The sequence below is a fragment of the Mandrillus leucophaeus genome, unplaced genomic scaffold, assembly GCF_000951045.1.
Source record: "Mandrillus leucophaeus isolate KB7577 unplaced genomic scaffold, Mleu.le_1.0 Scaffold214, whole genome shotgun sequence".
NCBI classification, from domain to species: Eukaryota; Metazoa; Chordata; class Mammalia; order Primates; family Cercopithecidae; genus Mandrillus; species Mandrillus leucophaeus.
In genome coordinates, this window is record NW_012102188.1 from 657,232 (window position 1) to 674,083 (window position 16,852).

General features: G+C 36.8%; 1 protein-coding gene across 1 annotated transcript in view; it reads left to right on the forward strand.

The window, feature by feature from the left end:
- ANAPC1 (anaphase promoting complex subunit 1) overlaps nucleotides 1–16,852 on the forward strand; it is a 131,023-nt gene that overhangs the window by 96,513 nt on the left and 17,658 nt on the right. The window contains exons 31-39 of the mRNA XM_011980520.1: nucleotides 21–155; nucleotides 329–411; nucleotides 1,348–1,426; nucleotides 3,069–3,143; nucleotides 9,089–9,165; nucleotides 9,678–9,768; nucleotides 9,872–9,925; nucleotides 11,147–11,340; nucleotides 15,119–15,205. Of these exons, the coding sequence (XP_011835910.1) occupies nucleotides 21–155; nucleotides 329–411; nucleotides 1,348–1,426; nucleotides 3,069–3,143; nucleotides 9,089–9,165; nucleotides 9,678–9,768; nucleotides 9,872–9,925; nucleotides 11,147–11,340; nucleotides 15,119–15,205 (875 nt within the window). The remainder of the gene's footprint in view (nucleotides 1–20; nucleotides 156–328; nucleotides 412–1,347; nucleotides 1,427–3,068; nucleotides 3,144–9,088; nucleotides 9,166–9,677; nucleotides 9,769–9,871; nucleotides 9,926–11,146; nucleotides 11,341–15,118; nucleotides 15,206–16,852) is intronic.

Below are 16,852 nucleotides of genomic sequence, written 5' to 3' on the forward strand. Positions count from 1 at the left end.
TCTGTTGTTGTCTTTTCCAGCATGGCAGCAATTTGATAGGTATGTCTGATCTCAACGTGCCTGAGCAGCTCTATCAGTACATGGTTGGAGGACATAGGCGCTTTCAAACAGGAATGCATAGGGAGAAACATAAATCGCCAAGTTATCAAATCAAAGTAAGTACACATCAAAGTAACAGATAAAAGTCTGGAAGCTAGGAAGTTAATTGGGAAATACTAGTGTTCATACTAACACTGGTAAATATGTTAATTTTAAGCATAGCTAGTATTCAGAGGAATTTTATAATAATTCAGAGCTCTTTTACATGCGTAAACTCTTCTTTCAATAGGAGGGAGATACCATAAATGTGGATGTGACTTGTCCAGGTGCTACTCTAGCTTTGGCTATGATCTACTTGAAAACCAATAACAGGTATTTCTACCCACCCACCCTTCCTTCCGCCATGATAGTGTGATATCCTCTCTCACCTTGGTTGTAAAATTCAGTTATCTCGTGTTTATTTCTCCTGTACTGGATTAAGCTGATTTTCCTTCTTTCAAATACTGCAAGTTTTTGGAGGAAAACTTGCAGTATTTGAAGTTATAAAGATTTTACCTAGAAATAATATATTTGGCTATTTTAATGGTATTTGACAATATAGTTTTCAATTTCTGTTCATTTCTGTTTTGTAGTTGATGTCAGTAACACCCAAACAATGCCCCTGTTTGTTTTCATCAATTTAGCATATTGCTGTGAGGACTGGTTAAGTCAGAAGTACTTATCATTAGTCTGATCTTGGTTACCTGTAAAACAATGGTTTTTGCCTACTTCAAGAGCTTTTGTAACTACCAAACCATCTACCTTCCCAACTTGCTATGTTAGTGCTGACGCTTGAAAGTAGACCTTTGGCATTTATGCTTACACTTTGCATAGAAGAGTAAGTTGAGTACAGGACATTATGCCATGTATTAAGTCTACTAATTAAAAAAAAGTTCTAAGATTCAAGGAGCTTTTCAGTGTTCTACATTTCTCCCTTTAGAAAAAGTAAATGTGTGCAGAATTAACGAAGTGTTTAAAAATAGGTATTTATCATTTACTGTTTGGATGAATGTGTAGGGCAATGCTTCCTTGGCACTGGGGATATTTCATTGAGCAAAACTAAAAATATCTGCCCTCGTGGAGCTTATGTTATAGTAAGACATACATGTACATCTATAATAGCTATTACGTTAGAAGGTGTAAAGTATTGTGAAAAATGTGTAGAGCAGTAGTGGAGTGGGAAGAAATGTTTTGAAACAGATCTTGAGATTCTTGATTGTCTTGCTCTCTACTTGAGCAGTGTCCCTTACTGTTTTCCTCCACCACCAGATCTATTGCAGATTGGCTGCGAGCCCCTGACACCATGTATTTGTTGGACTTCGTGAAGCCGGAATTTCTCTTGCTTAGGGTATGCTTTGTCATTTTTCATTTGTGTTAACATGAGAAGTCTGTTTATGGTTCTTAAACTTAGTTTGTAAGCCGGGCACAGTGGCTTATGCCTGTAATCCCAGCACTTCAGAAGGTTGAGACAGGAGGATTGCTTGAGCCCAGGAGTTTGAGACCAGCCTGGGCAACATAGGCTGGTCTCCATGAATGAATGAATGAATGAATAAATAGCAAACACAAATGTCTTTACAAGAGAGCCTTTTATTTTTAATTTGTCGTGCATATCTAATTGGCAGTATTCATTTGAAATTTCGCAAATAGGACTTTGGGAATCCCAAGAAAGGTAACCACATTGATATATAATACTTGGAGTGACATTTCACTTTCTCACATTATCATTCAAAACTTCCTAAAAAGCAACAAATGATTAGGACTTTTTTACTGCTTTATTTTACATTTTTGGATTACTATCAGGGATGTAATAATACTATTAAGGTTGAATCTAAAGAAAATAACAATTTGACTTAATTGTCTAAAATTTTCCCTCTGATTCTTTTTTTTCTGATGTTTAAACTTAGCATATGGAAGCTTTTAAATTATGATGTAGATAGAGCTATGATTCTTTCCTTTGTGATTTTTTTCTTTTCCAGAGTACGTTTTAAAAAGTACCCCCCAAGCCGTCTAAACTTTGATGATGTTCAAGTCAATTTTAGTTTTTCTTTGTTAAAATTTAAATCTTTATTTTAATGAGTAGTTTAGGTTGATACTACAGGTGGTTCCCAACTTAGGATTTTTAACTTAACCATAGTGTGAAAGTGGTACTCATTCAGTAGAAACTGTATTTCCAATTTTGAATTTTAATTTTTTCTCATACTCCTGGCGGTATGACGCTCTCCTGGTGTTGGGTAACGGCAGCAAGCTGCAGCTCCCAGTCAGCCATACAGTCGTGAGGGTAAACGACCCATCCTCCACAGTTTACTATGAGAATTTATAGTAATTTCACTCAATTATAGGCTAATGTGAGTGTTCGGAGCATGTTTAAGGTAGGCTAGGTCGAGCTGTGATGTTTGGCAGGCAAGGTGTATTAAATGTGTTTTGTTTTTCCTTTTTTTTGTCTTTTTTTTTTAATAAGATGGAGTCTCGCTCTGTTGCTCAGGCTGGAGTGCAGTGACACCATCTTGGCTCACTGCAACCTTCGCCTCCTGGGTTCAAGCTATTCTTGTGCCTCAGCCTCCTGAGTAGCTGGGACTACTGGCATGTGCTACCATGCTCGGTTAATTTTTGTATTTTTAGTAGAAATGGGGTTTCACCATGTTGGCCAGGGTGGTCTCAAACTCCTGACCTTCAGTGATCTGCCCGCCATGGTCTCCCAAAGTGCTAGGATTACAGGCATGAGCCACTGAGCCTGGCCTAAATGTATTTTCAGCTTAAGGTATTTTCGACTTACAATAGGTTTATTAGTGCCTGTAAGCATTAGGGCACTGATGCTTAGTGCCCTAAGCATTTGCATATACTTATTTTTCCTGTATTTGCATATACTTATTTTTCAAAATTCTCATCAGTTGGGAACTGATTCTTAAATTGTTCTGTTTATTATTATCATTGTTATAAAGTCTGTGAACTTTACCTGCTCTAATTAATTTTATCTCTGTTGCATTTTTAAGACACTTGCTCGATGCCTGATTTTGTGGGATGATATTTTACCAAATTCCAAGTGGGTTGACAGCAATGTTCCTCAAGTAAGTACATGTAATAAATATTATATCTTTAGTAGCATAAAATTATGATCTTATGGGATTTTTCAAAATTCTGTAAAATATTTTTTCTTATGAAGGCAATATTGATCATCAGGATACTTCTTAAAGACCTAAGAACTTTCATTTTAAGATTCTGTGCTGCACAGACCGCAGCCTTCTCTTTTAGCCTCAGGTCCCTAGAAATTGTAGTTTTTAAAAATTAAATATGAGTATCAGTGTTGTGTGGCAGTTAAAAAATGAAAGAAAAAAACTAAACGTTTGCCAAAATACTCTAAAAAAGTGTTCTTGATATTTTTATCATAATTAAATACACATTTCTTTTAATTTTTTTTTTTTGAGATGGAGTCTCACTCCGTTGCCCAGGCTGGAGTGCAGTGGTGCGATCTCGGCTCCCTGCAAGCTCCGCCTCCCGGGTTCCTGCCATTCTCCTGCCTCAGCCTCCGAGTAGCTGGGACTACAGGCGCCCGCCACCACGTCCAGCTAATTTTTTGTATTTTTAGTAGAGACAGGGTTTCACCGTGTTAGCCAGGATGGTCTCGATATCCTGACCTTGTGATCCGCCCTCCTTGGCCTCCCAAAGTGCTGGGATTACAGGTGTGAGCCACCATGCCCGGCCTAAATACACATTTCTAAGATGCTATTTTACTTCATGACAATTTTAGATCTCCTAATATAATAACTCTTTTAATTACTTTATATCATGTTTATTTGATAAGCCAAGTATACTAGTTAAAAATAAACGGATTTTTTTGGTAAAAACTCAAAATTGAATATTGTAACTAACCACTGCCCTTAGTCAACTATCCATGCCCAGTGGTCTCAGTTTCTTTATGTAGATTGTTTCTTTCAGTATTTTCAGAAGAAAAATCTCAAAGGTTGAAAGTAGTTTATATGAACATCCACATCACCAATAGACTCTACAATAATATTTTATGGTATAAACATGTTTAATCACTTATCCACTTATCTATTCCTCTACCTAGTCCAACATTTTTTGATGAATTTCAATGTTAATTCCAAACAGTAATATACTCCATCCTGAAATTGTACCATACTGTAATTGATATTTACATTTTTTCCTTTTAAGATAAAATTTATATATTGTGAAATGCACCAATTTTAAGTATCCTATTGAATAAGATTTGACTAACACATAGGCCTGTGGAAACCAGCCTCTGTCCCTTGTGCCCCTTCCCGCTTTGTGCGTTCACCCCTACCCCCAGGGTAACCAATATGAATTTTGTTTTTCCCCAAAAATGTATTAATTTCCTGATGTAGAACTTTATATTAATGAAGTCACATATAGCATATACCCTTTTGTATAAGACTTCTTTCAGCATTTTCAAGATATTGAGTATATTAATAGTTCATTCTCCTTTTTATTATTAGGTGATACAGATTGAGTATTTCTTATCTGAAATGGTTGGGACCAGAAGCGTTGTTGAATTTTGGAATACTTGAAATTATACTTACTGGTTGAGCATCCCTAATCTGAAACTCTGACGTCCGAAATACTCCAATGAGCATTTGCTTTGGGCATCATGTTAATGTTCAAAAAGGTTCGGATTTTGAGCGTTTTGGATTTTGGATTTTCAGATTAGGGATCCTCAACCTGTGTATTCCATTTGCGACCCTGTTAGGTAGGGTTGGAATGACTGAGGCATAGGGTAGATGGTATATTTAGTTTTGTTAGAACTAATAAATCTTTTCCCAAAGCGGCTCTACCATTTGACACATTGACCAGCAGTGTTTGAGAGTGTTGGCTGTTGCACATCTCACTGATTTGTAGTGATGTTAGTTTCTTAAATTTTAGTGCTGCTGATGAATATGTAATGATATCTCGTTGTTTAAATTTGCATTTCTCTGCTGGCTATTGATGTTGATAACTTTTTCGTTGGTTTATTGGTCCTCCATCTAGCTTTTTGTGAAGTGTCTGTGCAGGTCCTTTGCTTATTTTTTTAAAAATTTTGTATTTTTATTACTGCGTTGCTGGAGTTTTTTATGCATTCTGGAAACCTGTTCTTTGTCAGATTTCTTTTGCAAATATCCCTCCCAGTCTGTGGCTTGCATATTCATTTTCTTAGAAATAGTTTTGATGAGCAGAAGATTTTACAATGTTAAATAATATCTGATTTGTCAGTTTTTTCTTTTATAGTTATTCTCTATTCCTATAAAAAAACCATTTGTCTAACCCCATCATGAAGATAATCTCTTCTACTTCTCTCTAAAAGCCTGTGAAGTTTTAGTTTTTATGTATACTTACATAATTCATTTCAAAGTAATTTTGATTATGATATGAGGTACAGGTTGAGGTTGTCTACCAGGGGAGCTCATCAGAGACTCAGTGCCCAAGTTTTTAATTGGGAGCTGACATGTAGGTAAGGTACCCTCTGCCTTGCATGTACTGAAGTTCCAGATTCTCAGGAGAATGTGTGTTAGCTTAAACCACGTTGTTTGTAGTTCAGGCACAGTAAACCCAGATATATACATTTTCTTTTAAAGCAACCAATTAATTTACTTGGAATCAGATTGTCACTCTCTCTTGGTTGCTAGCTCTAATCTCGGTGCACGTCTTTATCCTGTGGGCTGTTGGAGTCTGCCCTGTGCACACATTGTTCGTGGATCAGGCAGACATTTGCACAGAATTTATATACACAGAGCTTGGGGCCCTGTCTCTGTGGCTGTCTCCTTTGTAGTATTCTGTCCTGTCCTCCCAATGGGTGTGGTATTTTCCTGTATCCTGGTTGTTAAGGCCAAGAAGGTTGTGAGCTTTTAATTGTAGCTTTTGTCGTCTTTCTTGGCCCAGACAGACCTGCTTTCAGAGTGGAAACTATGGAAAGGAAAATGTACCTAGTGGTGTTCCTCTCTTCCATGAATCAACTGTCCCCTCTAGAATCTGCTTGCTTTTGTTCTCACTCCAGTGCCTTGAGTCAGGAGTTGGTGAATTAAGCCCACCTGATTTTTAGAAAGAAAATTTAATTGGAATATGGCCATGCCCATTTGTTTACTTACTGTCTGTAGCTGTTTTTTGTTACAAATGCATAGATCAGTAGTTGCTGATATTTACTATTTGACCCTTGTAGAAATAGTTTACTGACTCCTGCCATAGATAGTTTGGATTTTATATTTTGTCTAGGGTTTATACTTGTTGTATGAATTGGACCCGATAGGAGTTTATTCATCTATTATTTGAGGAAGTAGAACTCCTAGGTTTGTTTTTATTTGTTTAGTTCTTCCAGTTTTGTTAATCACTGATATGAAAGAGGTGAGGAAGAATTGTTTTAAATGTCTCGCTCATTTGTTACCATAATTTTAACTGCTAGCCTATTCAGATGTCAGAGCTTTTAGTTTGTTGGAAAGTGCTCTTTAAAATGTATATTGTAGGATGAAATGCTTTTTCTTTCACTCCTTCATTCAGCACATACTCATTAATCCTCTGTAAATGCAAGGCACATGCTAAGTTCTGTAATACATTAAAGATACACCAGACATGTAGAGTGTTCTCAAAAAACTTTATTAAATGTACTAGGTTTGGCTTACTGAGATTAAACACGTATACAAGTAACTGTAATTCCAAAGTGGAAAGTGTAAATTCATGTCAGAGAGTGGTCTTTTTTGTGGCCTGGTGTGGTGGCTCATGCCACCACACCAGGGCTTTGGGAAGCCCAGCGCTTTGGGAAGCCAACATAGGCACGTCACTTGAGGCCAGGAGTTCGAGACCAGCCTGGCCAATGTGGCGAAACGCTGTCTCTACTTTAAAAAAAAAAAAAAAAAAATCGCAAAAAAACAGTGGTTGTTTTTCATTTTTATGAAAATATGGTTTTTGGACTTTTAGTATAGAATAATCTTTTTTTACTTCAGACTTTATAATGTTGTATTTGATCTTTATTACAACAGGGATACTACAAATAGGAGGGAGAACAGTTTCACAGTTCTCCTCCTTGATATTTCCTATCAGCCTCCACTTTTCTTTGGGTTCTCATCTGGAGCTACATGGATTCTGGAGCAGGGTTCCTTGTAGTGAGCCACCTAGCGTTAAAAGGAGGATTTTTTTGTTTTTTTAATGAAAGGTCGCTTTGTAAACCGCTTGTCTGTTTGAACTTAGGGCATATGTAAAATAACAACTAGCATCTTCATAGCAATTTTTCTTTCATAAAAAACTTTACAGATAGGGTGTGGTGACTCACGCCTATAATCCTAGCACTTGGGGAGGCCAAGGAGGGTGGATTGCTTAAGCCCGGGAGTTCAAGACCAGCCTGGGCAATATAGTGAGATCCCATCTCTACAAAAAAATACGAAAATTAGCCAAGCATGGTGGTGTGCACCTGTAGTCCTAGCTACTTGGGAAGCTGAGATGGGAGGATTGCTTGGGTCTGGGAGGTAGGGCTGCAGCGAGCCGTGATTGCACCACTGTGCTCCAGAGGGAGTACAGTGACAGAGGGAGACCCTGTCTCAAGGCGACAAAAAAAAAAAGAGGAAAGATATTTTAAGTCTTTGATTTGGTGATATTCAGTACCTAAGAAGACTGTATTGTAAGTGCCTTCTGAATATTTTTTTACTTTATTTTATTTATTTATTTTTTTTAGACTGAGACAGGGTCTCACTCTGTTTCCCAGACTGGAGTGCAGTGGTGCGAGCTAGGCTCCCTGCAACCTCCACTTACTGGGCTCAAGCGATTCTCGTGCCTCAGCCTCCTGAGTAGCTGGGATTGCAGGCCCAGCTAATTTTTTTTTTTTTTTTTCCCGGTAGAAACGGGGTTTCACCATGTTGGCCAGGCAGGTCTCGAACTCTAGACTTCAAGTGATCTGCCTACCTTGGCCTCCCAAAGTGCTGGGATTACAGGTGTGAGCCACTGCGTTCGGCCAATATTTATTGTTGTATTGAAGAAAACATCCTGAAATGTTAAGAAATCTAAGAAATCTCAAAAGATTAAACGAATAAATCTGAAATGCATTCATATATTTAGCAAATATATAGCTTTGTCTTTTTTGGCTTTTTTTCTTTTAGGAGAAAAGGATCAGATCTGTTCTTGGTTGTTACAGCTAGATATTCTGTATATGTTTTTTGATAAGTTGTTCATTACCTATACTAAAAGGAAAAGGATATCTTTTCTAAACAATAGTTGTAACATAGCTGATAAACACACTGACAGTTTAGCTTAGCTTGGGTAATTAGCCTAGTGAATAACTTCACCTGTGGTAGGTATGTTGGCTTAATGCTGGAAACCTCCTGTAAAGAAGAATACATCGGATTAGAGTTCTTTCCTATTTCTCTTTTCCCACTTCTTCCCCTCACCCCTGCCCCAATTCTAAAGCCATCATCTTTGTATTTCAGTTGACTGGTGTGCAATATTATGACAGTGTTATTGATTCAGAATATACTAACGTCTTCCTGTTTATATTTGTTTAGCCCTATTTAATTCTTCTTCTTTTTTTTTTTTTTGAGGTGGAGTCTCACTCTGTTGCCCAGGCTGGAGTGCAGTGGTGCGATCTCTGCTCACTGCAACCTCCGCCTCCCTGGTTCAAGCGATTCTCCTGCCTCAGCCTCCTGAGTAGCTGGAATTACAGGCGTGCATCACCACGCCTGGCTAATTTTTGTATTTTTAGTTGAGACGGGGTTTCATCATGTTGGTCAGATTGGTCTCAAACTCCTGACCTGGTGATCCGCCTGCCTAGGCTTCCCAAAGTGCTGGGATTACAGGTGTGAGCCGCCGCACCCAGCCTTAATTATTATTCTTACTTAGCCCATCTTAGATTTGAAATTTGATTGCGTTCAATGTGGTTAAAATACAGGCTTTTGAGTGAAATGGTTTGGTAAAGCTTACTTTATATAAATATAGCCATGATAAGCTGTGTTATTCTTCAGATTATTAAATATTTGCAATGAGAACGTTGATATCTAAGTATTCTTGCTTTCTATATTGACAGATTATAAGAGAAAATAGTATCTCTCTCAGTGAAATCGAATTGCCTTGCTCAGAGGATTTGAATTTGGAAACTTTGTCGTAAGTGATGTATAATGCAAATTATCTATCCTAGCATCTATCAGATAAATAAATTGAAATATACTATGTAGGAGTCATATTGTCCTTGATTTAAGTAATTCTGAATCCCAGGCGTTTCTAACCATTTTTTATCAGATGTTCATGACGTTGGTTAAAGCTCTCTGAAGTATAGAGCTCTTGCCCTCAAAAAGTAATATTGGAGATTTAACTTGTATGTATTTCTCTTTTATCCTCTCCATTAAAACAAATTGGCAACAATTTTAAAAATTGTTTTTGCTGCATATGAAACTGTAGGCAAGGGGCAAACTTGACAAGTAAGGGTGACCCGATGCTTCTGAAAAAAAAAAATCTGGAAAAAAAAAAAAAAGAAATCTGCTGACTGAGTAGAGGCACACTTGATCATTCCCAGAAAGATGTAAACTAACTTAGAGAACTGGAATATTTATTGTTACTTCTTTCAAGTTAATTTTAAAGTAAAATAATGACTTAAATTTCTTGTCACCTGTTTTCAGGCAAGCACATGTCTACATAATTGCAGGAGCCTGTCTGTCTCTGGGTTTTCGATTTGCTGGCTCAGAAAACTTATCAGCATTTAACTGTTTGGTAAGAAGTATTTTAGTTTACTGTATTCTTTTTTTTTTTGTTTTGTTTTAACAAAGCCTTAAGATCTTCTTTTAACTTTGAATTTTTTCTTTTGTTTTTCTAGCATAAATTTGCAAAAGATTTTATGACTTATTTGTCTGCACCTAATGCTTCTGTTGTAAGTATTTTTATCATTCTCCTTGGGAATAAAATTAAACTTGAAAAAAATTTACTGATAATCCAGTTACTTATGTGTTATCAGATATTGCTGCTGTTTGTTTGAATGTAGAATGAGAGATTTGAAGAACCATTGGCTCATCTTTTTATTTTTGTTTTGGGATATTAGTGAGAATATGATTATACTGGAAGGACGCACAGGTATCTAGTTCTTGTGACAAGAGAATAAGAAAGGCCATAATATTCATGGATTGTCATACCTCATGTAATTCTGTCTCAGTATTAAATATTGGGAATTTCCTTTTAAAAAAATATTAGTACTTAGTAAGGATTCAGTTGCTTTTGAGGCATTGCTTCTCTGATGACAAGACTAAGATATTTTATTTCCTGGTGAAAACTACATAGATTTATGCAACAGTGTTTATAATATGGAAAAGTTAGAAACATCAAAAACATCTAAAAGTAGTTAATTAAATTTGATTATGGCATATATATGCATTCTTATACAGTGGAGCTACCAAAATTACGTTATACAAGAATTTTTTGTGGCTGGGTGCAGTGGCTCACTCCTATAATCCTAGCAACTTTGAGAGGCTGAAGCAGGAAGATCATTTGAGCCCAGGAGGTTGAGATCAGTCTGGGCAACGTAGGGAGACCCCATCTCTACAAAAAATAAAAAATTAGCCGGGTGTGGTGACACACACGTAGTCCCAGCTACTTGAGAGGCTGAGGTAGGTGGATCCTTTGACCCCAGGAAGTTGAGGCTGCAGTGAGCTGAGACTGTGCCACTACACTTCAGTCTGGGTGGCAAAGTGAGAGACCCTGTCTCAAAAAAAAAAAAAAAACACCAAAAAACCCCCAGTTTTTTTGTGCGTGAAGCTTGCTTCTAATAGGTTATTTAAAAGGTTAAAAATATTGTGTAGAGTAACATCTCCATTTCATTTGGAAAAACTATGTGTAGATAAAGGAAAAATTCAGAGAAAAAGCCAAAATGTTAACACCAGTTACCTTTGGGCGTGACATTCCAAGTGATTTTTGTCTTCTTGATATTCAGTATTTGAAATTATCTCCCTTGAACTTACATAATTGGGGAAAATATTTGTATTTACAGATCATTTTTTTAGTTCCAAACTTTTGTAGTCTTCTTATGATGGCTAAGTTAGTTCTGATAATAAAGAAATATAACACAACATTACAGTGATGTCATCTCTTCACCTTGCAGACAGGTCCTTACAACCTAGAAACTTGTCTGAGCGTGGTGCTGCTGTCTCTCGCCATGGTCATGGCTGGCTCGGGAAACCTAAAGGTTTTGCAGCTTTGTCGCTTCTTACACATGAAAACGGGTGGTGAAATGAACTATGGTTTTCACTTAGCCCACCACATGGCCCTTGGACTTCTATTTTTGGGAGGAGGAAGGTAAGTGAATATGTATTTTTTCCAGTGAAAAGATCTCATTGGTGAGATCTATAAGGGTGACTTGCTTTAATCTTGAAGATACATGAAAAATTTCAATTCTGACTAGCTCTTAGCTTATCTAGCAGCATTATTGCACTTGATGGGCTTCTTTGTAGTTTAACCATCAGCTTATGGTCTACTCAGTAGATTTACCTTCCTCTCTGACACACTGAGCATCACTGTTATTTCTCAGAATACTCTGTGCTCAGTGCTTCGGTGCATCACTGCTTGTGCCCAACTGGTTAAAAATTTTACCGCTCCACTAAACTACTTTCACAGAAAGGTCACAAACAAAATCATATACAGATCCTGTGACATTTGCTTAGTTTTCAACTTTCTTGATCTTTTTCCAACATCTGTCATTCCTGACTACATCCTTTATAAGACTGCCCTGGCTTTAGATGATCCGTAGTAAATAAAAACACATACATAGAAAAGTCTACACATCATAGGTGCACAGGTCAAAGAGCTATCTACCATAGAAAAATCTCTTCGTTATCGTGTAGATCAAGATTCCGTATAGCACTTGCAACTTATGACACCCGTCTCTGCTTCTGCCATGCACCCCCTCAATCACTATTATCTTCCTTACCCCAGAGTTAGCCACTGTCTAGTCTTATAACACCTTAGATTGGTTTTGCCTGTTTTTGACATTTAAATTGAATTATGCATGATGCATCCTTTTGCACTTTACTTTTGCTCAACATTATGTTTGTAAGATTCATGTTGTGTGTAGCAATGGGTTATTCAAGTTTCAGTTTCTTGTATTACAAGTTTCAAGTTGTAGTACAAGTTGTATTTCAAGTTGTAATTGTAATTTAAGTTGTATTACATTTCATTGTATGATTGTACCACATTTTATTGATCTCCCCCATTGATGGATGTGCTTCTTGCTTCTAGTTTGAGGCTGTTATGAACAATGCTGTTAGGGAAAGTTGTACATGTCTTTGATTTTGTTGTATATAGATCTCTGTGTGGAATTGGATCATAGGTTATAGGTGTGTATTCACCTTCAGTGAATAATACCATCAGTGCTGCAGTGCACTTGTACCATTTTACATACTCATGGGCAGGATGTGATATTCCAGTTGTTCCATATCCTTGTCAACCCTTGTTATTGTTACAGTCTTTTTAGTTTTAGCCAACTAGTAGGTATATAACAGGATCTCATGGTGGCTTTAATTTCTGTATTTCTGAATCATGTTCTTGAGTACCATTTTATACTTTTAATAGCCAACGGCAAACCTCTTTTATGATGTCCAAGTCTCTTGCTACCCAGTTTTTGTATTTATTTTAAAATTTTTATTTGTGGTAAAATACACATAACATAAAATTTATCCAATTTTAAGTATGCAATTAAGTAGTGTTAAGTATATTCACATTGTTGTGCAGCTAATCTCCAGACATTTTTCGTTTTGGAAAACTGACACTATACCCATTAACAACTCCCTGTTTGCCCCTCCCACCAGCCTCTGGCAGCCACTATTCTACTTTCTGTTGTGATGAGGTTGACTGCTCCACATTGGTTTAGCTTTGTATTGATTTCTGTGGATTCTTTAAACTATGTCGTAAGCCCTTGGTCGGTTTTGCTTGTTGCAGTTATCTTTGCCACCCCAGGGCTTGTTTGCCTTTTCACTCTCTCAGTGGTGTCTTTTGATGACATAATTATTAGTGTTTTTCTTTTATAGTTTTTACTTTTTTGTCCTGCTTACGAAATATTTTCTTGCCCAGAGAAAAGGAGATATTCTCCTATTTTATCTTCTAGAAGTTTTTAGCTTTTCCATTCACATTTGGATCTAAAATCTACCTGGTACGGATTTTTCTCCATGTTTTTTTTCCCACTGCTATTGAAAAGTTTATCCTTCTCCACTGCTCTGCAGTACCACCTCTATTATATAAGTTAAGTGTCTTTTCACCTGTGTTTATTTCTGGGCTATTAGGGTCTACTGGTCTGTTTTTCTGTACTTGCACCAGTACTATACTGTCTTATGAGTCTTGGTATCCAGTTGAGTAAATCCTTCAACCTGAGTTTTCTTCTTCAAAAGTGTGTTTTTCTCTTGGCTCCTTGCATTTTCATATAAATATTGGCGTCTGTTCCATGCTATATAACCTGATAAAATATTGATCAGAATTGCCTTGATTCTGTGTGTCTGTGTTAAGTATTCTATGTGTCTGAGATTATCTGTTACAGTATTGTCTTCCATTCTGTGAATATGGTATACCCCTGCATATATTTAGCTCTAGTGTGTGTGACCTTGGTCAATGGCCACAATGTCTACGGAGGCTAATTTGCCCCTCTTCTTTAAGACTGAGCTCACCATTGGAACTCACCTTTTCAGAAGTACAGAAAGTAAAGATGATCAGAAAGGTGTGCATTTCCTCTCAACATGTTTTGTGGAATTGTCTTTCTTTAATTGTTTAGAATTAATAATGGTTAAAGAAATATTACTATGAAAATTCTTACTTATTTTATTCTATGATTTTTGAAATTTTTTTCCTTTCAAAATGAGCCTCTCCATGTCTCTTACTCCACATCTTTCATTGTTCCAAACTGAATGACTCTCGTTGCTCTTCTTTCATATCGAATAGATTTTTCTACCATTCTGCTACTGCTTTGCTAGTGATTTTTGGTTTTTAAATGGTCGTGTATGTTCTCTAACAACATTTAAACTTAGCATAGCTACACCATTATGTTTCTACCCAAAATTTCTAACATTAATATCTTAATATTTATCTTTGATTTTTGGTTTACCAAAATGGTACAAAGAAAATGGCTTATTCCATGTACATGCCAAAATAGATGTATGTCTTTGCTTAAAATTTGAAATCTCTTCTCTCTAATCCATTAAATACATAAGCATATGTAATGAATTATAAGTTCTTATTTAATACTCCAATTATTTTAAAAGACAGGGAAAGAGATTTGGGTATATGTGTGTACATGTTTGTGTGTAATAAAAATATTTATATTTAATAGTTAGAAGTGGTTTTATGTGATGTCCTACACCATCTTTATTTCAAAATATTTTTTAGAAAAACTCTGGGACTTTAGATTAATTTGCCAGTTTGCTATACTAAATTTGAGCAACAATAAAGTAATTTAAGGAAAATTTTAATAGACCCTTTACCAAGAGAATATTTTAAAAGTCTATAAAACTTTATCTTAAAAGTGTATCATATTGGCGAAAAAAGAATTTATATTTGGAGGAATAGTTGTTTATACAGTCATTGTAAGTTTTTAGTGATAACTTTTGCCTTTTCATTTAGTCAGTCATTCTAAAGGAATCCTCATGCTTTACAGAAATAAAAAAAAACTGTTTACATACCAACTAAAACATCCTGTATTTTTAAAAATGAGATTTATAATTGTATAAATAGGCATATATATTAATAAAATTGGATAAGAAGGTGGCATACTTGGTACATGAGTCTTCAATATTTATCATTTCTAGGACTGCATTCATGGTCTTCACTACTGTGCTATTGTATGTTAAAACCTTGCTTCAAGGGTTGAAATCTAACATTTATGGGATATTACTTTGCCTTTAAATAGTGATGATCTTGAAATGGCCTAAGGACTAAATGAAAAGTGGAATGTTCACACCACTGACACTCTTGTATTATGAGGGCATCTTATCAGTATGCCTTACTATACCCCAGTTTCCTGATTCTCAAGAATGCCTTGAAAGTATGTGCAATGTAATCGGTAACATCTGTCCCCACCAAACTTACTTTGCAGGTACTCTTTGAGCACATCAAATTCTTCCATTGCCGCTCTTCTCTGTGCCCTTTACCCACACTTCCCAGCTCACAGCACTGACAACCGGTGAGTCTAGTGATTCTGTCTTCAATGTGATACTTATTAAGTTCTCGAAGGGGATCATTTGGTTGTATTTTGGTTTCATGGAATTATTTCCAAATTAGCCTTGTTCTGTTCTTCAACTTATATTTATGGCTAAATCTTTTAAGAAAATTATCTCACAAAGTATTAGACCAGAGGATAACTTTGGACACCTGATGACTGACCAGTCTTCTGCCGTTCTCAGATCTGTAGAACTGCTCTAAATCCAGAAGGAGATTAAGTAAAGTTGTCTTTAGGGAAAAAATCATCAGGTAAAGAATAGTTGCCAAGGGAAGTTCAAGATACTTTTTTGTGCTGTAAGTATTTAATTCCAAGAGAAAAGTTTGTCTGATTTAGTGGCAATGTCTGTATGAGTTCCTTTTTTCCCCTCTTTCACATAAATGGCGAGAAATTTTGTATAAATGACATAGAAGGGACAAGAAAAGCAACATACAGCAAAAAACCAGAGATAATTTAGAAGTGGCAGTGAGCAGTAGAACTTCAAACCATGTAAAAGCAGTTAAAAGCTCTGCATTTTAGGGTACGAGGAACCACCAGCACCTCAGTTTCCCTAAATATAGTTTGAGATATAGCAGATATCTTGCATATGGGGGAAGGGAAGAAAATAGCCCCTTGTAAGACACCTGAGCACTGTGCTCAACTGAAGGCATCCCCTGTTGTCTCCCCAGAGACAGGTCAAGAGCTCTTTATTGTTTATGGGAGAAGGGTCAGGAGCACTTGTCACAGTAACATAAGTCATCGTTTTAAACTGCACTATAATGTATAATGAATGACAGAAGAAAGATAGCTGTTTTACAAAAGTACCCTAATCTGAAAACCACACTCTGATGGTAGGTGCAGCACAAGAATATTGTTGTTAATACACCTCTGACATGTGGCCTCATGCCTGTCATTTAGGAAAGATTTTTTGCGTTGTTAAAAGCCAGTTATTGGCTAGGGTACAGTGGAGAGCCACACTCACGTGCTGTTGGTCATAGCTATTTGGCTGAACTATTGTAAACAAAGCCATTTGGTGACAAGAATCTTTTTTTGTGTGTGTGGGGGATGGAGTCTCGCTCTGTCGCCCAGCCTGGAGTGCAGTGGCCGGATCTCAGCTCACTGCAAGCTCCGCCTCCTGCGTTCATGCCATTCTCCTGCCTCAGCCTCCCAAGTAGCTGGGGCTACAGGCGCCTGCCACCACGCCCGGCTAATTTTTTGTATTTTTGAGTAGAGATGGGGTTTCACTTTGTTAGCCAGGATGGTCTGTATCTCCTGACCTTGTGATCTGCCCGCCTCGGCCTCCCAAAGTGCTGGGATTATAGGCGTGAGCCACCATGCCCTGCTGGTGACGAGAATCTTTATGTAATTTATTAGTGTCAGTTTTTTTCTGATCTTTATTGAGTTTTACTTTTAATAGATATATAGAAGTAAATGTATTTGTGTAAGAAGAGGGAAGTTGTTGTCTATAAAGCTTTTTAAAATTGAAGTCTCGTTTTATCCTTCTTTTTTTTTTTTTTTTTTTTTTTTTTTATTATTAGAGTCTTGCTCTGTTGCCCAGGCTGGAGCGCAGTGGCGTGATCTCGGCTCATTGCAAGCTCCGCCTCCCGGATTCACGCCATTCTCCTACCTCAG